The following is a 22,634-nucleotide window of genomic DNA, read 5'->3' as shown; positions in this document are numbered from 1 at the left end:
GTCCATTCTGTTGGATCACACTGTGTATATGATACAAGAGAATTTATAGGGTTATTCTTTATTCTAACCATTGGAAATCCTTTGGAAGTCAAGATATCAATTAAAGCATAACAATTCACCCATCTTAACTGCTGTAATTTCAATTGATAGAATTATATAAGAACTTAGTGAGTACAGAGACTTTAAAAATGTAGGGGCACTGTTACTTCCAAGAGGCATCAGCCAAACAACAGAGATAGATGAATGTTCTCCCCATCTCCCAAAGTCATCATTTCCAAAGAAACAGCCAGTTTTAACCCCCTTTAGTGCTGTGCATGTGGTGTCATTTTGGTATTTGAAAACACAACTTACTTTGATAGAGCAAAAGATCACTTCTGTTTGCATGAATAACATTCAAGCTGGTTCCATCTGAGGATACATACTCTGGGTTTCCATTTCACCCACACTACCACAGCAGCACATAAAAGCGGTCAGTCTAATCATGCCAGGAAGCAGCACAGACACAGCATAGCAGGAGTCCTCCCCATTCAAAGAACTCAGTCTGATAATCTGCCTCCACCAGCTAATGGCAACCAAGACCAAAGCCAGCTAGCCCTCAGGAAGGTGATGTCTGATGGACCAGTCAAGCCAGAAGGAGGTGAGCAGAAAGGCGCTATTCAAAGCACACAGCAAGAACATCCCCCAAATTTAAAGCCCTCATCTTTTAATTTTTAGAGATTGTCTGATAAAGTATGTTTATCCACTTTTTAATGTGCTTTTGTGGGCATGGCATTTCAGGACTTCATCATCACTGTGTAAGTCCCAAGATCAGTCCCATAATATATTGACTACAGTGATTTGTATTTTTCTATGCACTGGGCATCTTTTGACTTTTGTTGGGAAATAGATTAACAGTATTCATATTGCAGAATGGAACGCATGCCACTAACCTAATCTGTTCAAGCATGACTATAAATATGTTTCACTGTGATAAAAGTTTAAACTGCTCACAATTCGAGTTAGCATACCAGTTGGAATGTAGATCAGTTTTTGTTGAATATTATTTCAAGTGTAACTTTTTTTTAAAATTCAGTGGATTTTGGAAATTCTTAGAAGGAAGTAAAGGAAAAAATTGTTAATGCACTCATTCACCTTTACATGGTGAAAGTTCTTTCTTGATCCTACGAACACATTTTTTCCACTCATGTTTCCGTAGCTGTCAAGTGTATCAGATGTGTTGGGCATGTGAATATCCAAGTGCCTGTGTAATAAATAAAGTATCTTTATTTCATTCATAAACCACTGGGTTCTGAGCCATTGTTATATGATACAGCTTAAAATGAGTGTGTCAGTTTTTGCTTTCTCATTTGATTCCTTGCAATAGAGAATTTAAAGTTACCGCTTCGTTGCTAGTGCGAGCTATAATGATAGAATATTGAGTTGCAGGACAAAGTTTCATGTCGGAAGCATAAGATAGATGGGGAATTATGACCAAATAAAAGCACCAGAGCTTACATAAACGTAAATAAATAATGGGGTTGGGCTACTCTAGGCAATGCTTCCACTCTTCCTTTCTTGCACGTGTGATCTACTTCACAATCTTCTCAGCTTTCTGGATAGAGGAAGACAAATCCAATGAGTCTTGCTCCGGACAGGCACCTAGACTTGATTCCATGGCTTTGTTAGGAAGGAAAGCAAGTTAATATCTGTCCCTAACTTGACACCAACAATTTGTGGAATTTTCCCCAAGAAAGAATGCCACTCACTGCCAGTGACAGGGATCAAACCAGGGTGATTATAAAATTATCTTCACTGTAATTCAAATGTAATTTTAATTTTAATTCAAAAACATATATCAAAGAAAGGATTAAAAAAAAACGATAGCAGTGTTTGCCCCCTTAAGTCCCTTCCAGCCCTAAAACACTTGATTCTATGATTCTGTACTTTCCACAAAACTAAAATTAAGACTTGTACTTTCCTACTGCATTTCTCTGTATTCTCAGAAATTTTTAAAATTTAATATGCTTTTGTCCCAACTGATCAGATATTTAGGAGCAATGGAGGATGTATGTGGCAGTACGAAGGGCAAACCACTGTGATGTTCCTTGAAGTAGCAGGCAGTTAAGGAAACAGCTTAAATATTAAGATAATTGTGAATATGCATTTACTCAGCCCAGTTTATAGACTATCACCAAAGCAGTTTCCCTTTTCTAGTTAGCCTTACTAGTACTGTCCAAGAGTACTTAAAATTCCACCTCTCACCTTTTTTTCCATCAAATAAGTTCAGTTGATTTCTTACTTCATTTTCTTACTGCAAATATTTCACAATTGTAAATGTCACAGTAGTCAAATGCTTCTCTTATTTCACTCTTTTTAATTATCATGATTTAAGTATTCCTATGATACTTTGTCTGAGTTTTCCTAGGTGTGGGTCTTAAAATGTGCAGCAAAATGCATTTAACTCCCTTTCTTTGAATAATGCTCTAATGGATATTGTCATACATTTAGAACAGTTCTTCACATTGTGCAAAGTGTTTCATCACCCATTTTCTCATTTTGTCACACCTAGTGGATGAGGGATTCGTTGCAGATATTTTCATTTCTGTTTTCTGAGTGAGCCGTCAGAGAGTCGGGGTGTGCGGGTGGCAGCATGACTGACGAAGAACACATAGCTGGAAATTGTCAGAATCGGCACTCTTAACCCGTGTTTATGACTGCACCTAATAAGCCTTTGCTTTTTAAATACATTGGCTCCTTTGAAATCAAACTCTCCTGATTTCACTAAAAACAATTGTCATTTACTAATTTGCTGTTTACACTCCAGTCCTTACAAATGATTAGAGGTTGCTAGAAATTATGGCGGAATACAATTTAGACTTGGTCTACCTACTTGATCCTCTTTTCTGAAGGCTGATAATTAAGCTGCCACAAACCAAGGAAGTAAAACCCTCCCACTGCACAAGCCGAGTGCAGCAGTAAGCAGGCTCTGTAGAGGAGGCTGTGTGTACATCTGCAGTCATTTCTATCAAGGGTGATGAAATTGTCTCTAAAGAGCTTTCCATAGATATATATATATATATATATATATATATATATATTTTTTTTTTTTTTGGTGAGCTTTTCAGTAGATTTCTGCTTGAAGTAGCAGAAAATATGGGTCAGGTAAGAATTATGGAGTAAGCCAGGAGGAACTCTTTCTCTCCCTCCAGGGTTTAGTTGCATGCTAGGAAACCTGAAGGACAGGATTTAGACAGATTGTGCCAGATCATCCTGATACCTAAACAACTCTCCGGTAGTATTTAGAAATACCTGGAAATGTTTTTTTCCAAGCCAGTTGGTTTGGTGGAATATAGGCCTGGCTGTTTTAGAAGGTAACGCCAACCAGGGAAAAGAGTTTCAAAGTAGGTTGTTTTTTAACACCATACCCAGACTAAAACAAATTGAAGTATTTTTAAAACCTTGAAAATTAATTTAGTTGCTATGGAATATGTTACATTTTATATATATATATTAAGGGCATTTTTAAATTCCTGAGCTGTTTTTGTTTGATGCTGAGATTTTAGGTAAGCTTTAAGTTTAGAAACACTCATACAGGATGGATAGAAGTATCCCTCCACCCTGGGCAATAAGTTGAGAGCTTGGAGAGGTTAGTAAGAAGATGAATCATTAACTGAGTTGTGTGAGGAACTATGACTGAAGGTCCCTTGTTGTGGCCGAATTGTAGGAGAAGGTCCTGAAGCTACTTCCACAGACCGCTGCTGGAAACTCCACTTTCCGTAAGGCTCCTTTGCGGCACCTGTCAAAGAAGAGTTTCCTATCCATATTGCCGTGGTGAACTCTGACTAAGCCATCTCTCTGTGAGAGCTGCTGTCTTGGGCAAGTGGTATGGGTGGCTGGGTTGGGAAACAGGGCGGGCACTGGGAGTGGAGAGAAGTGATGGTTACAAAGGCAGTAGCTGATCAGTGGTCCATTCTCTTCTGACCGGAAGCAGATGGTCACTTTTGATCAGGAGGGATTTGGTGTTCTCTGTTTCTGGAAAGGAGAGGGCTCAAAAGGGAAAGAAATCAGAATGAGATCATTTGGAGGTGAAGTCTTCTGGAATGTGTGTAAGAGGTTAATAAAAACAGACTTAACATTCCTCATTTCAATGTGTTTGTGCAAAGAAAAGAAAGGCAGCAGAGAAAAGCTTTAAAAAGGAAACTTTGGATAGTTTAAAATAAAAAGAAAACAAACTAATGATGTGAACACAGCAAATAGTCAGCAAAAATCTGAGAGAATCAAATTGGATTTCAGCTTTCAAAGTTTTCTGCCTATTTCTCTGGGGGCAAGGGTTGTATTTCTTTGTTGTCTGTGAAAAAGTGTTCTTCTAAAGTTTTGGGTTTTTAAGAGTTTCCATATTTTCTTAGAAAGGTTGGTTATGCATTTTCAAATCTTTCTATAGTCATTTCACATTCATTGCCAGAGATATCTCTGCTGCACATGCAGAGGCACAGACAGTAACTATATAGCTCTGAACATATGACACTGTCTCTTGTTTATGCACCTTCCTTCCCAAAGGTGAATTCACTGACGTATCATCAATGGATACTTTTGTTCTTTTCTAGTAGTAGCCATGAGTGTGTCAAGCCATCCACGTAAAGAACTACTGGTTCATACTGAGGACTTCTATGTTCATTTCATCTGACATGAATAGCAGGACCAACTGGCCTATCTAAGTATCAAACTTGGCTTCAGTATTGCTGTGCCTTTGTCACGTGATCTAACTATGGGCCTATATGATTGAGCGGGACTATTAATACATGATCCGAGAAGAGAAAGGCCTAATTTTTAACATGCCAAAGTCCCTTAAATGCTATTTATGACATGTCTTTAACAAAGTTAAACTTACTTTTTTGATTGCAAATTATTTTATTTTAGGTATAAACAAATTTATTTTCAAAAAGTTAATTTACCAAATTACCAGCAGAGAGCAGGACCCAGAGCAAATGAGACAGGCAAGTAAGTGCTGATGGAGGAAAGAAATGAGAAGCATGGAGCATGAGAAGGCTGATGGGGACACAGTGTGGGACCATGGACAGAGGGTACAATCTGAGCTTGGGGCTGGGAACGTGATCACCTGGGTAGGAAGGATCCTGGAACTGGGTGAAATGCCACCTGGGGAGAGGTGGAGGAATGCCAAAGGCTAATAGGTAGCTACTTAACAACATTGCCTAATTCCAGATATCTATCCATGAATTACTTGATTTTTTTCCCACTTTTCATCCGAATGTACTACATTATGTAAAATCATGATATTTCACCCATTCTCTGTTGTGCAAGATAATCTTTGGGAGGGAAGGGGACATATGGGGATGGGATAGGATGAAAGGAATCTTTATGTCTAATGAGTCAGACTGAAAAATAGCCTTTTTTAAATTTTATTACTTTGTTAAGTCTGTAAATATATATTTTAATCATTGAGGTGACAAAAAAAAACTTTCGGATTTCAAATGAAAACATTTCAGCAATATTTTGATTGGGGTATTATGGTTTTCAGATGTATAAAGAGAAATAATGTAGATAGAACCATAGCTTTATACCTCAATGTGTTTTAAAATACTGAAAGATAAAATTAATTAAATGATCATTTGAACAGAACCTAATCAAAATATTAATATTACAAATCAAACAAGAACAGATAAGTTTTTAAGAAGAAGATGCTTGATGAAAATGAGGAGGTAGGAATTCCCTGGTGGTCCAGTGGTTATGACTCCACACTCTCACCGCCAAGGGCCCAGGTTCAATCCCTGGTTGGGAAACTGAGGTCCCACAAGGCTCAAAGTGCGGCCAAAAAAAAAAATTTTTTTAAAAAGAAAAAAGTCAGGAGGTAGGTCCCTATTTCTAAACATAAGAAAGACAATGGAATAAAATTTCTACTTCTACTTTATTCTTAAAAGGACACAGAAGCAAAATCTACTTTTCCTCATTAAGACATTTGAAACTAAAAACTACATTATTTTAAGTTCTATAGGTCACATTATTTTTTTTCAGAGATCTTATAGCTTTTATTTTTATTTAAAAAAAATTTTTGAAGTATAGTTGATTTACAATGTTGTGTTAGTTTCTGGTATACAGCAAAGTGATTCAGTTATACATAGAGGTCACATTATATTTTTATCTGACTCTCTAGGTAAAATGAGGTCGGAATCTAGAGAGAGAGAAAATGTAATTTTTATACTACACAATTCAAATTTATTTCTATATGGATATATATATACTTTATATACTTTTAGTTTACTGTAAAGCATTCTCATTGCTACTGACATTTTTAAAGTAAATAACTACTTTGGCTCCATCCAACTATTAATGTACAAGAAAATTGAAGAGACAATGTAGAGAAAAGCCGTTTTGGGAAGAATTTGCATTGTTTCATGCCTGCCAAATTTCATTATTTACTCTGGATTTCTGTGTAATATAGATTTGTGTGGGGTTTTTTAGGCAAAAATAGAAGAGACAAGCAAATTTTTATGATACATATAATATTTAATTCAGACCTTATAATTCTAGAGTTGCGAAGTTCTGGGTGAAACAAATTCTGAAGAAGCTTAGAGAAATTAAAAGGGTGCTGATAATAATACTAAATCTTTTCAAGTAAGGTGTTAGAACTTGATTTTTTTAGTGCAGAAAATAAAAAATAAAGGACACCATAGAATGATTGTCATGTATATACTGGTTTAAGATGATTGTCAAAAAAAGTTGGTGCTAATTGTTTCTTTTTTTTTTTTTTTTCATTTTCACAGTTCATACTTCATTTTCATTACTGTAGATGTAGACCAGTGATTCTCAAAGTGTGTCCATTGATCCCTAGGTGTCCCAGGGACCTTTTCAGGACTCTACAAGGTCAAAAAATTCTTAAGACTCTTAAGATGTTATTTGCCTTTTTTACTCTCATTCCTTCCTTAGTGTGCAGTGGACTTTTCCTACATTTCCATGAGATGTCGTGATATCATTGCTTTGATGGTTAATGGAATATGTATTTGTCAACTGCTTATGTTAAATTTTTCTTAATTTTGAATATGATAAATATTGATAGATATAACTCACATAAAGCTAAGTTCTTTAAGAAATTCAACAATATTTAAGACTGGAAAAGGGGTCTTAAGACCAAAATATTTAAGAGCCACTGATCTATACCTGGGCACAATCATAATTTTTCCAATAGTCAATGATGTTGGATAATTACAAATTTCTTACAAGATATAATTATCATATTTGCCTCTAAATTTTCTATGCCTTTTATATCTTGTATTGCATTTTGGCACCCCTACTTTCTTTTCTTATTTAATGTTCATTTGTAATTTAAGATTGACAAATGATTTTTTATTTTGTATTTTTATTTTAGATATTTTATTGGGCATGATTTAGATTAAGTTATGATTATATGCCCATATTCATTATTTACATTTGCAGTTTGACTGGTAAGTTGTCTATCAACTTTAATCAAGTTGTTCCTAGCCTAAGGTAGAATGAGAGGGAGTATTACAAAGGTAGAATACGTTTTATTTGCATCCTTATTTTGATGATAAAATTTATTGGAAAAACATTTATAAATTATTTGTTTCTTTAATCTTCTATTGTATTATCTATATTAGTGGTCCTATTCATTGCAAATTCATTGTTGGCATAAATAACAATAGAAACACTGAAGATCATCACTTTGATTCAAATTTGAGGAAACGTTAAGTTCCTTACCTCTTACCTAATCCTTGATCCTTAATTTCAAACATAATTTATTGTGTTTTTAAATAATTAAAGCTAAAAAGGGAATTCTGAAAATATGTATTTATCATTTACAGAAAACATTATCTGAATTACCCATATTAGTTGCTCATCATTTATTCACATTCATACACACATTTTTTTTTAACGAATAGTATGTTTCAGAAACTCTTCAAAGTGTTAGTGATTCTGCAGTGGACACAATAGACAAAAATCACTGTCCCCATAAATCTCCCATCGTAGTAATATTTATCAAATAACCAATTAAAGATATGTGGGAAAAATTTGAAGGATGACAAAAGCATGCGTTTTGTCTGTCTTCAACTGAAATTGAAGTAGAACATTGCAATTAGTCATTGACTTAAGTTTATATGCACAGACACCATCATGTTTAGAAATACCTGAAAACAGAATTATTTTGCTATTTGTTCTGGTCTGGTTCTCTCTCGTAATCTTAACAGTTCACTGGGATATAACCAAGTATAGGAGGAGAGAAAGTGTTTGAAAATGATCTATTTGGAGAAGGTAGGAATATTAATGAAATTAATTAGAGATGTTGGATTCCATGGGACTGGACATGTGTTTACCAAATAATTGTCCAAATTCCTCTTTACTTTATGGCCATTGACTAAATTTGAATGATATGAAAAATAATACTCAGTGTTTGTTGTAGCATTAGCCATATAAATCAGTATGCTATTATTAATTTGTATTTGTTTACACTGGAAATGTCTCCTTTGGGCAGGATTTTTATATAAATCAAATTATTTGGATTCCGTTTAAAGATAACATCCTTGTTATCTTAGTATTCATGATCTAGGTGATCAGTTTCAGGATTATGTAAGAACATTTTTCAAAACTATTTTTATAATTACTTTCACTCAGACAGGACCGCTTGTTTTGCAAGCAAACTGTGAGAATATTTCAGTTTCAAAGGAGAATGAAATAAATATTGAAAAATTGAGTTGCCCTTGAAAAATGGATGTAGATCTTGAATATTTTTTTCTTTCAAATATGATTCTTCTTACTATTAATCTTTTAAAGGTAGAGATCTTTATTGTGTTATTTAAAGGTAAAGATCTTAATTGTGTTAGCATTTTTTTAGCACACAACCAAAACTTGGTCCTTGATAAACTCTTTGTTCATTCTATTTATTTGGACATAGCTGGAATTATAAACTAAACTTATTAAAGATAAAATGAATTTACTTTCTTTATGATGTCTTAATCAAACTTTTTTCCATTATTTACTCTGAAATTTTGGTCCCCACTTAAACTGTATTTAAAGTGTCTTCTTCCAAAATAAGTTCTGAACCAAAAACACCTTTAGAAAGGAAGACACACTTAAAAGGCAACATTGTAGCATAAATGCAAGAACTATAGTACACTGAGCCATCACATATTGTATTTATGTAAGAAAAAAATCCTCTCTACCATGTTATTAAGCTAACTTTACTCTCATTTCAAATACGTGTTGTATTGAAATTATATGCTATTACTTTTGTTCCCTAAAGTGATCATTGATCCTATTATCCATAAAGCTAGGGAGTGAATGGGAGACAGCTGCAAAATGGTGATGCATTAGATCAAAAAAGATTGAACTGATTATTAAAATGTCTTGAAAAAGTCAGTTGTAAGGCCAATGTGGATGGAGAGGGAAGAGTGCGAACATGATTTAAAGCTTTACCAACCTTTCCCAGGACATAGAAAATAGAGGCATCGCATCTTCATCTCCCTCTCTGAAAGAAGCTACTATGTGAATAATATGGAATATCTTGAGGGACATATTTTGATTTTTATAAGTTTGTTATAACTTTCTGATATATATAATTATTGTTTCTGAGTGACCAAGCCCAGTGTTAGTGTTAATTTCATCCTCAACGACCCTGGGAGAGAGGTAATATAATCACCAATAATTTTTCATTTAAAAAATATTTCAATGGCATCCTTCCTTTCACTGACCCCACCCAAGGGTTTACAAATCACCGATATATTGTAGAAATCAGAGTTGTCTATTTTAAATACTTTTATTTGTGAAAACTTGTAATTTGGAGGTATGTGAACACTCCTACGAATGGTTGTATTGAAGCTACCTATGCCATTTTTCTAGTGTCTTCCTTTAAATTTTTCCAAATTGGATAATGAATATACTGAAGTAAATTCAGAAATAAAGTATATTAAATTACTAAAGTCCTTGTAAGATGCAACACCCCTTCTTAATACCCCTGGATGATAGCAGAAAACCTAAAATGTTATTGCACATAATTCAAGGGGAAACCTACCAACAGTGCTGGTAACAGTGGAAAGCAAAAGTTGACATTTTTCAGGGCTACATCCAAATCCAATCAACAAATGAGATAAAACTGCAAAATCTCTTTAGTAAATATAACAACTAAAACAACAGCAGTAATAAAAGGTAGATAGATAGATAAATAGAAAGAGTGAAAGGTAAAGGAGATAAAGTAGAAAAGGTCACTAAAGTTAATACCAGCTAAATTAAACTAGCTAAAGAACCAAAAAAAAAAAGCATGCTATAAGTATATAATTTCTAAAATAGCCAGGTAGTTATTTCAGTTCCATCATTATACTATTGGAATAAACAAAAGAATTATTGATTGATTTCTCTTAATTTCAAGCAGTTGATCCTAAAATCCTATACATTGTATCTATGAAGGTAATGCTAATACTGCATCAACCAAGTAATTTGGGAAATTACAGGTTACCTACATAATAAATTACTCCTGAAATATTTGGAAATACCTTTGAGCTAGACCAAAGATACAAAACCAGTGGAAGTGAGGCTTCATACATTCCAAGCACTGAATTCTAAGGTAGGCAACCTCTCTTAATTTGAGACAATTCAATACGATAGAAAAGTGGATGAGCACTATTTAGTTTTGATTTGTGACCTGGAACAAGTCACTTAAACTTTCCAGGGCTTAGTTTTTCTATAAGCAAGATGATGGTTCTGGAACAGGTTATCTTTAGAGTCCTTACCAGCTTTTAATTTCCATGATTCCACAATTATAAAATCATCTACAATTCTGATCTGAGACTTTGCACATGGTGCTGCCATCGCGTGGTAGGCACAGTGATAGTTCTGCATTTTTTAAGTATGTATATATAGTAGAGGGGAAAAATAAACAGAGCCAACTAATTGAAGACAGATGTGCAGTCAAAGAGACACTACCAGGTTTAATTAAGTTTAGCCACAGAGGAGTAATAAAACAAAATGTTTTCTAACCACGTAGCAGCCGCAGAAAATGAAGAGGTCAAAGAATAATTTAAAACATTGAATTGCCTCACAGAAAATAAAATTTGTTTACCTGAAATGCCCGCTCAATAACTGAGTCACAAAATGATTCAACACGCTAGTATTTATTCTTCTAGCGTATAGGGACGCTGTCTATAAGAGTGGACTTCTTCCATCACATATTTATATGATACATTCTTTTTTCTAGTTGGTACTTAATAGTACAAATAAAAATTCAAAAAGAAAGTAGGCCCCCCAAAATGTAACTCTTTAAGAAAATGGCTCCAAACATGCTTTTCATTATTAAATCTCAATTCTAATGTAAAATAAATATTTTCATATGTAATACACAGGTGCATAATACATGATTTCTGAAATTCTGATTTCAAGATTTGGAAAAATAAAGCAGATAGAATATTTTTAAATTGTTAATTTTGAAATCATAAAATTATAGAAAGTCATATTTTGTTTTAATGTTTTAAAATAATATTTTCTACAAGAACATAGAGAGACATTACACTGAAATATAAACTGGAGCTCACCACCTGTCTGTATACCAAGAGGTGCAATCAGCCTAAGTACTAGTATCTGTATTAGCACCATCTAGTGCCTCCCATGGAATGTTACCATACAAATTATTTTGTCACTTCAATTTAGAAATATATATATAATATTCATGGTCTGTTATGAATTTTTTTAATTCATAAGTCTCTGCTCTCCCATGTTTCATGTATTATCATTAAATATTTCTTTCAGTCAAACCAGTTTTGAGGGAATTGGGATAACAGAATATCTGGTTGAGTGATCACATTTTTATATACACTATGACAGATTAAAGTTGAATCTCTGATTTTAAAAGCTACCAATAAAAACTAGGTTACCCAAAATTTCATTGACAAAGAACGTGGGGTTAAAAAAAAACCTATATTGTGGCATCTTTGATGAGATTTTTTTGATTTGTATCAACAGAACTGGATTAAAAATGAAAAATCTACTAAATCACTCAGATGTTTTAAGTTGTTTGGTTAAAGGAAAGAATTATTAATATGTTATTATTATAATTTTACTGTCAATTTATTAAATATTGCTTAAGCATAGTCCCAGGATTAAGCTTTTAAGAAGGCTACCATGGAGCAAACATAGGTAGGCTCTGTTTCCAATAGCCACATGAATGTAACAACTACAATTAAAGATAGAAAGTGACAATTGCCATAAAAGACAAAAATTATGTGCTATGAGAGTCTAGGTATAGAAGTTCACTTCTGATTGTAAAGATGAGGAAAATGTATGAAGCAGGTTCTATCTGAGCTGAGCCTTTCCAGATGAGTATAATTTAGATATGAGAAAGTGACAGGGTCAGAGGAGGGTATAACAAAACTGGAAAGAAGAGGCTTGGCTAGAGCTCAGGAGAAAAAAAGCCAAACCATAGGGATTCAGAGTGAGTGGTCTGAATGGGCTTCAATGAAGGGGATACAAAGGAAAATTATGGGAGGTACATATGGAAAGGAGCAGACGATAACGGACTTCAAGAGGCAAACTAAAGAATTTGACTGAAATCATGAGATGTCTTGAAATTGCATACGATCTGGCCTCCAATATTAAATCCTAAAAGCACTTTATTCATTAAGAAGTTCGCAGTAATACAGATATAGTTCAGTTTAATTGAGTTGATGGTTTCTTATGTGGGGGCCGATTCAATTAAAAGAAATTAGCAAATAGATATGTTGTTTCAAGTAACTGAAAAAGAACTTTTAAAATATTTGGACTCTTAGCACCAGCTTATCAAAACCTCATCATTTCTGTATTTTTAATCTCATTTTATGCTATGTATATATAGCCCTGTACAGGGAAGATCCACTCTGCATTTTAGTTTAAGTCATTTTCAGAAACTAAATGTCAGGCTATCTATCTCTACGCTTACATACCAGGTTAAGTATAAAAAAATTCAGTCATGCACCAGATGTTTTGAGATAATGCCAAATATCTAGACTCATTTGAATTATTCACCTAATCCAAAATTTCTTTAGATTCAACATTACATGTAATTTTGTTTTGCAAAGATGTTAAGGTAGACTTAGACTTATTCTGAAATATGTATATGTTCCCTATATTTAGTTTTCTTTCTTGTAATATTTCTTATAAACTATTACTTGTTTGCATTTAAAATATTGGCAACACTTGCACAGGTTTTCCAAATGAAATTTCTATTCACCTAGGCAGTATGACAAAACTGGCTTTCCTTAAATTTATTTCTATCCTTGTTCCTTTTCTATTATTATATTGTTTTACATTCTGTTCACATTTCTCAAATTTCCCAGAAGAGGAATAGAACTAGAAATTGCATCAGGTAAAATCAAAGTTTGCAAAAGAAAAGATTGGATATTTTGATATGTAAATAAGAAGACATCATTTCTATAATGTGGATATTTTGATATATTGTAAGATTGCTCTGGGATAAAAAAAAGTTTTAAATTAGTAAACATAAATTGATTTTAAAATTAATGTCTGTTAATTAAGGTTTGTCTTTGAAAATGGTAAATTGAGATTTTTCAGTTGATGAAATTAAATTTTTACATTCAATATCATACTAAAAATTATTAACAATCTAGTAGGTTGGATTATATAATGACAATCAAAAGGTATGATAGCTTTTCCTTGTTTACAGTCAGTTGACTTATCTGACTCATTATGTGGTTGGTTATACAGTTTAATCTTCTTTATGATGTTCATAATTTTATATCAGTCATATTACCTTTACATTTTTTAACTTATCCTTTTAAAAGATCTTTAACACTAAATACGTCAGCTGGGTTTCTTCTACATAAGTTGAAGAAAATATTAAACAAACATTATGACTATTATTCTTTTCCTGGAAATCTAGTCCTATGAGTTACTCTTAATTCACTGGTGACTGGCTATTTAACAGGATTCAGACCCTTTTCTAACTAGCTATTCCCAATTTATAGATACCTGATATATAACAAATTATCAAACATTTCTTCCTTCTCTATTCTGGGAAAGGAATCCTACTATCACTGGAATAGATAGTATGAAAATTTCTGGTGGCTTTAGAGAAACTGCTAGTTCAGAAATAGAAGGGAAGAAGTGAGGAAAAGCTAAAGCCTTTGCAAGACTTGATCCTGGCTAATCTGATGGAGAGTTTCCTCCCCTCGGATGATTTCCCTCACAGTATCTACGCTTTTCACTTTATTGGGGTATATTGGTTAAAACTCCACCGGATTGTCATTGTGTTTTTATACATTTCCTTAAGAAAAATATTGATAACTTAGAATCATTAAAAGATTATCAACTCTTTACCCAGTTGTGTGGATCTATCCAACTGCTTGAGAAACTCCTGAGTGAACAGGAGGAGAGTATTTATGGAGGAGAGAGACTCTTAAGTACTTTGCAGCCTAGAATACACCTAAAATTAGAAGAGAATCAAGATGAATTCATTGTCCGGAACTAGGTGCGCTGTTCAGTGAGGAACAGCCATTGACAATAAAGCCCTGAAGAAGAGCTTGGGGGTACAGCAAATTAAATCACAAGACAAAGAAGAGTGAGTTACTGAGTTCCTGTTTTATCTCACTCCTCATAATCACAGTCTTATGAGGGGGGCTTTACTGACCCCATTATTTTCAAATGAGGAAACTGAGACCACCTAGAGTTAACTTCAGCAGGAGTTGGGATTCAAAACCAGATCCGTGTGATCAGACCTCATGCTCTTAAACTCTGACCATGTGGCAGAAGACAAACGACAATTTCAAAAATTTGCCTAGAGAATCTCCACTCCCACAAAAAAAGAGCAAACACTTGCCTTTTTTTTTTTTTTTAGTTATTTCTGAGGTATACATTTTAAAGTAATAACGAATTATGATTTATAACATTATACCAGAACATATAAGATTTTTAGAAATTTCATGTAATGTCTGAAACATTTATGTTAACATATTTCCATACAAATAACCCAAAGAAAGTTTAGTATTAGTTGTTTTTTTTTGGTTTTTTTTTATCCTGCAGGTTCTTATTAGTCATCAGTTTTATACACATCAGTGTATACATGTCAATCCCAATTGCCTACACTTGCCTTCTTTTCATTCCTTTTGCAACAGAATTTCCTCCCAAATCTCTAATCTAGAACTCTGCTAACAATATTACCATTCTCTTACTGCATAATTTATAACACAAATTCATAACTCTTCTATGGGAATATGGATTCTTATATACAAAAAATCAAACTCATGGGTTATTTAAAACAAGTCCCAGTCATAAACTAGGACATGCCTAAGGGGAAACAAATATCTTTAAATTTAAAAACCTGCTGGAGGTAGTTGGTAGAGCTACATACAAACAAGTCCAGGATTTTCAGTCATTTCCTGAAATTACCTATTCTATTTTGCATCTTCATTTCTCAGGAGAAAAACAAAGTACTGGTTATTAATATGGGAAATAATTAAGCAATTTTCACATATTCTATCATTTCTATCTACCCAAGTCTTCCTAAATTCCTTTCTCCATGAAATAGCCACAATTCTTATTTGTTTGCCATATCGTTATTGCAATACTCTATAAAGAAATCACAAGTAATAATAATACTATTTAACTCAGTCTAAAAAGCTGATGGTTGATTCCTAGAAGTTAATTTTTTTTTTCTTTTATATCCAACAAAAACAATCAAGGGCTTTAGTGTTGCCACTGAGAGTTACTGGTTAAGGAAAAGAAAATGAAAGGCAGGTTAAGAGATGTGGAGTTCTTGCTAGAGCTGTTTCTTTACACAGGTAAATGAAGAAAACATATAAATATGCATTCGGAGATCAATGGGAGGTTCATTGATTGACTGTGGTGTTGACTCTTCCCACACCATGCAGCCAAGCCCACCAATCACCGGCCTGCAGAAAGCTCCGTGTCCACTGGCTCCTCGGGCAGCAGCTTTGGCAGTGGGTATAGCGTGGACAGTGAAGGAAGCAGCAGCACTGCAGGGGAGACTAATCTATTTCCTATTCCAAGGATGTAAGTGGTGGTTTTTTTTTCCCCCCCACTGGAAAGTTAACAGCCTCATGAGTAAGCTTTACTTAACATTGAAAAGGAAATAACTAGATAATTATCCAAGTCTGAGTCAGTGTCCCTGAAGCTCTTCAACTGTTTATGCCTATGTAGAAAATAGACTGTTCAGGAAAGATTGGATTAATTTAGTGAATTCTAAGCATGAATGCTGGTCACCACCAGGACTACCTAATCAGTGCATTCTGTATTTAATAGAAAAACTGCTAAAATAATAATAGCTTAGCTATGCCTGAATCAAGTTCAGCAGCAGTAATGCATGGATGCTTTAATCGCATAATGCATAGATTAATTGATTTTGAATCAGGAGATATTTAAACATATTTAAAGAACTCATATATCACATTTGAAATAGCACATTGGGCTACTCATATAGACTTCTCAACTATAAATTCCTCTACCATTAAAATGGAAGGTTTTGAAGTGGATCCATATTTTCTAGAACAAATAACAAGCAGTACATAGGTCCCCAAATAGATACTCTTGGAATAAAGTTAATTTATAATACGTTAAGCCTCGAGAAAATCATATTGCAAATAAAATGCAAAACTAAAGCAGACTGTATTTAAAATGTGTTAGAATGGGTTTAGTCATATCGGTGGCAAAATCTAGCAGCATCCAAGATAAATCCAAGATAAATATGTTATCTCTATTCCAATATCAAAATCTAAACTTCCTGACTTTCTCCAGTAACTAGTTTTCTAAGTTTTCAAAAACACCATTGGGCCATGCAACTCCAGGATCTAGCCCAGGGTGAGCCCAGCCTGCTGCCTGGTTTTGTAAGGTCTGTGAAGAACTAAAAATGGCTTTTGCATTTTTAAATGTTTCCCCAAAACCCAGAAGAATAGCATTTTGTGACACATGATAATTACATGAATTTGAAATTTCAGTGTCCACGTATTAACTTTTATTGGAACACGGCCATACCAGTTTGCTGATGTGTTGCCTAATGTTGTCTGTGCTCTAGGGGCAGACTTGTATAATTACAACAGGGACCATTCAGATCATTCACTGTCTGGCCCTTTGCAAAGTGAGTTTGAAGATCCCTGGTCTGGGCCCTTGTTAGAGGGTCTTTTTCATTTTCTCTGTTAAGTGAAACCATCTCTGGGAGTGGAACTTCTATTTCTCATTGTTTTAATATCACGGTTTTTTATGAACCATTCCTTTTGATCCCCAGAATAGTTCTAATATTTAGATAATGGCTCAAGTTTATAAAAGCAAAATAATGGGGAAAATGGATTTGTAAGGTGAAAAATGTGTTTATTTTGTGATTTTTGGGTTACATTTTTCCTACTTAAATTGACTAATTATTGGATCATCTGTCTATTTTTTTTTGAGACCTAGGCTGTGGATTCAATGGAGTTATTTGTATTTAATCAGTTCTTTTTTTATTGGCAGTTATTTCTAAAAGGAGTGTGATCTCATTAGTCCGCAGACTCTGATGATCCAATTTAACTGAAGAGAATTTCTACAAATTCATTACATTCCTCTCTCTCCAAGCTGTGAATATCATATAAATTTGTAAAGGTTTTGCACCACACATCACTTACTATCCTTCCAATTTATCTGTACCTTTCAAAATATATAATCTAACACTGATGATAAAGTTATAACTTTCAGAGCGTAAAATACATTATTTCCTCAATATCTGAATGTCTGAAGTGGAAGTAGATTGGTTTTTTTACATACAAACCACATTTCAATTTTGCTTGTTCCCATTTTCTTGTTTCTCTTGTAAATCAAAAGCTTTTAAAACTGCGTAGGAGGCTTTTGTTTTTTGCCATATGAGCCCAAAGAAAATTTGCTTTTCTAAAGCATTACAGGATATAAGTAAAAAGCAGTATTTGGTGGTTCTTTTCTATCTCTCTTTGTATCTAACACAGTTTTGCTTGGGCTAGCATAAGTGTTCAATAACTATTTGGTGATTGTTTAACAAAGATAAATTATAACCTGTGCAGTCAGAATGTTCTGAGATGAAGATTATTTATTGGGAATTCAGAAAAACTGCATCCTTTATGACCCACAGTTACATTTCCTTTGTACTTCATTTAGCTTCACAGTGCAGCAAGTTTTCTGTATAATCTTAGAAATGCACCTAATACACATTTTGGCTAAATACCAAATGTTAAAATCAGTTTTCATTAGAAGCAAATACTGCAGCTGAATAGCATCATTAAAATGTGAAATGTAGGCCTCAAGATCAAATAAAAATTATCAAAAAAATTTTTTATTACAATTACTAAAAATTATACTTATTTTGTTAAAGTTTGGCATAGTATAGGATAGTAATTTTTCAGTACTCTCATCTACTCGATTAGCACTACTAAAATGATCCTCACTTTCAATTGAGTTTGGCTCAGTAACAAGATGTGTTTTGGCCCGCTCTGCTTGTATAGTATACTGCTAGAGGTGAGATTGCTACTAAGTTATTAAGCTTTCTCCATGTCTAATCCTGGCAGACAAAGTTAATTTTTTTAATTTATCAACTCTTTGTCTTGAATCTCGTTGAAGTAATTACACAAATTGAAGTTTTGTGCATTGCTTAATCAAGACTTTTTTGTATATATTCAGATGCAAACTATATATAATTATATATATAATTTATAACATTTCTTCATGCACTTTATCCTTCACATAATCACTAAATAAAAACTTGTGTTTAAAACTTTGACCTAGAATTGTCGTCTTGGAACAATGTAATGGCTTTGAAGATAAAATGATTTTTGAATTTACATCAGTTCCTCTTTCATTATGTGCAGAAGCATTTCAGTAGAATGATGAGAGGATCTTTAGAGCAGTTTTCAAGTAAGATCTAATTGGAGTCTTAAGAAATAAGTGTGGTTACATTTTCATCTGGTTGGGCAAACTAAATATTTTTGTAAGAGTAAGAATGAATTGTTAGTAAATACTGCTATGTTTGAATTATTGTCTAGCAAGTATAGTATCAAGACATTCCTTTGTTCAAGCACCATTTCTAACACTTAAGCATTTTTATTCCATCTTTTTAGAACATCTTATATAACTACATATAAAGGCAACTTCCAAATCTTTTGTACGCCATGTAGCTTTTTCTCTGAAGAAATAAGAAGTGACCTATAATCTTTTGGCTCTTACGTTATCAATATTCTGAACCCACAGTGCTCAGAGTATAATGAATTGTTCATCTGTTTGGCCTTGCAAGAAGTTTAAGGCTGAAATTAAAAATGGTTTGCAGCCTTTGGCTGAATTCTAAAGCTGTTATGTACATATCTACCTATTAGTACTTTATATTTATTGAATATTATGATGTTTCAGACACTATGCTAAGCACTTACATACATTTTCCATGTGATTTTCCCATAACCAAATGGTAGCTCATGTTACTATCCTTAAATTACAAAAGAAGAAATAGTCTTCACCAGATTAAAAGATTTACCTTACATGACGTATAGCATAAAGTAGCAAAGCCAGAAGTAGAAACCAAGCTGTATGACTTCAAAAGCCAATGTGCTACACACAGCTGAAAATACAGGATGGATCTGAAAGAAATAATAATCCATGTAATTACAATATTATATTTATAAATTATTCAATTCAACATTTCCCTTCTCACCAAAGGATCTATACAACTCATCATAACGAAGTGTGAAGATATAAAAAACCCTTCTCCTTCTTGAGTTAAAAATGGCAGGAAAAAAAAAAAAAACCAATTCTAAAACAAAATTTGAAGATTTCATGATGGTCATGTCTTTGATAAATGAGTCCATGAACAGGACACTGAATTTTGAGGTACTATGTTTGGACTAAATAGGAATGATAAACAAATTTCCACTTTAAAATTAACATGATATAGAGTGATTTATTGTGTTTGTACAACATTTGCCATTCAAGTAATTTGTTGCAGGTCTGAATATATGATGTCATTCTATTTTTGCAAACTTGGACTCCTCATTTGCATTTAGGATTATAATTGAATATATAAACTTTTATTTCCTTTTTAAACAGAGGAAAGATGGGGCAGAATGGGCAAGAGACTATAAAACAGCCAGGAGTAGGCGTAGGACTAGCAGACACTGAAGGTAAGTTACAGTTTACAATACACTGGATTTTGGTTGTATCTGTATGCTATACTGTTTGCTTTGTTTTTGTTTTAATATGAATGTTAATTTCTAAGTACTAATACCAGAAGCACTAGGAAATAAGTCACCATTATCCATATGATCTATTAAATTAGAATGACTTTGTCACTTCATTTAACATTCATATTTAACATTTAAGCACTTTGGGAAACTACAAATTTTAAAGGGAAAGAAGAATGAGGATTACAGAACGAAACTTGAAGACTTTCTCAGGGAAAAAATATCTTGAAATTTAAAAAAATGTTTTCGTTTAAAATACTATACAAATAGAAAATCATGAAACCTCATTTAAGTCAATGGCAAGCCTTAAAAATGTGGAACTAAGAAGAAACTAATGGTGTAAAAATCTTTTTATAGAAAAAATAATGACTGAACTAACTTCTAAAGTGAAAACTTAATTTGAAATTAAACTTTGTTTTATTAAATGGTATTATAAATGTATTACAAAATGAAAAAAAAAATCCTTTTCTTCCACACATAATCAGTATCTCTAAGATGCACAATGACTTATCCTTCGTTTAAAAAAATTTTTAACTAATGTTTTGATAAGATCTGATAGCACTGGTATCCATCATAACTTACACTCTCAAGAATTTTAACTATTCTAAGTACTTAACACTATTCTAATTACTTTTCACATATTATCTCATTTAATTCTTACAATTACCTATGAAGGTACTTGGTTTTACATGAAAAGAAACTGAAGTGCAAACATCATACAAGGTAAGAGCAAGTGATTGAATCCAGGAAAATGACGCCAAATCACACGCTATTAAAAAGAATGATTAATGGCATGGTACCATATGGACATTCGATGGGGAAATAGGAAACCCAGATTTAAGGTTCAAATCTTGTCTTGACTGGTGACCTGATCTTTCTATCTTTAGAAACCTGATCTGAAAAATGCTGGGTCTAAGTGATGCTTAAGTTTCCTAGTGGACTTAAGTAGATATCACATATTTCTGGTTCTACTAAAAAATTTTCTTAGAACTCATTCAAAGACTGTGCTTCCTCTACTTGTTACCATGGTCCCACGGTCCCATCCTCAATCCACCATTCCTTTTACCCATCTTCCTTCTGCATAAACTCATCAACTCTTGTCTACATGTTGATTGCCATCCAAGCTCACTGGAATTCAGACTCAGATGTCCACCAGGCATTTGTGCCGAACCAAGAAAATAAAAACCATATTAAAAATATATGTATTTAAAAAACAGGACATTTATGACTGGCAATTATTATATACGCGTGGAAGATGCTGAGAAACCCAGCAGGGGGTAGGGAGGTAGCAGAAGAAAGCTACTGTCCCTAAAGGCTGGAGGACAGGGAGAGCTGAAACCAAGATAAGCCTGTCTGCTGGGATCAGGAGGTAAGGAAGAGACACAACAAAAGATAGAAATATATATTGAGATAGACAAGGATGGGGAGAAATATCCCAGTTTCTCCCTTCCTCCCCTTCTCCAGTCTCTGTCAGGGCCTGGTCAAATCAGCTGGAAGCCAACTAACAGGGGAGCCTGGAAAACATGCTAGGGAGCAGCTCTTTTGAAAGCAGGGCAGAGAAAGACCAAAGATGCATCCAAGGGCGCACAGGCATAGGGCTGGTACAATACTTTACATGGAAATTCCATAGATGCATCAAACTACATATGCCCTGAATTCAGTTTTTCCTCTTTCTCCTCCTATACTTGTCTATCACTCACAAAATCTGTACCTATTTACACCGTAATTTTTATATTGTGTTATCATTGTTCTTTGACTTAAATTTACCGATTTCTATGCCTGTCTCCTTCATAAGGCTGAACAACTCTCAGACCAGAGCTATGATTTATTCATCTTGGTGTCCCAGCACTTAGCAGAAAGCCTTGCCCATAAAGTTGCTTCAAGAATGTTTAAGTGAATGAATAAACAGTATAATCTTATATTAAGGTAATGGCCATTGATTTTCATCTGACTCTATACTTCATGTATACAGAGAAGCAATTCATGGGCGCTTTTTCCCAAAAGTTTTAGCTACTTAACTTCATCATTCTCTTAACCTTGAAGTTTATAAACAAAATTATTTTAGTATAGATGTTAACATTTGAAAAGAATAGAAATTGTTCATCCTAATGCTGCCTTCTTATTTCCTATCAGTCCCACACAAAACATGCTTGTTTTCCAAGAAGAAGCCAGTCGTAGGCTGCTTTATATTTTATTTAAACTTATGAGTCAATGGGTTTATATTTTAGTGAACTGACCCTTATCAACAGTTAATCTCAGATTAGTTACTGAGCAGAGGGGTGGGAGTTGAGAATGGGAACCATATGGAATATGTAATGTAATGTGAGTCATGCCCTTTTGGCAGCAATATTTTGGACAAATTATTTTTGACTGAGTTACTTATGACATTTTGACAATAAGCAAATTTACAAGTAACGCATTTATGTGAAGTTATGAGTAGTTCTATAAGAGATACATAAGAGATTG

At 33.6% G+C, this 22,634-nt stretch overlaps 1 protein-coding gene across 1 annotated transcript in view; it reads left to right on the top strand.

Moving 5' to 3' along the window:
• LOC137768831 (protein piccolo) overlaps positions 1-22,634 on the top strand; it is a 362,658-nt gene that overhangs the window by 297,629 nt on the left and 42,395 nt on the right. The window contains exons 21-22 of the mRNA XM_068550459.1: positions 15,858-15,999; positions 20,035-20,108. Of these exons, the coding sequence (XP_068406560.1) occupies positions 15,858-15,999; positions 20,035-20,108 (216 nt within the window). The remainder of the gene's footprint in view (positions 1-15,857; positions 16,000-20,034; positions 20,109-22,634) is intronic.

The sequence above is a fragment of the Eschrichtius robustus genome, chromosome 8 (genome assembly GCF_028021215.1).
Source record: "Eschrichtius robustus isolate mEscRob2 chromosome 8, mEscRob2.pri, whole genome shotgun sequence".
Classification (NCBI taxonomy): domain Eukaryota; kingdom Metazoa; phylum Chordata; class Mammalia; order Artiodactyla; family Eschrichtiidae; genus Eschrichtius; species Eschrichtius robustus.
Note: the sequence above shows the minus strand (reverse complement) of the source record. Positions and strands in the feature narration are given on the sequence as shown.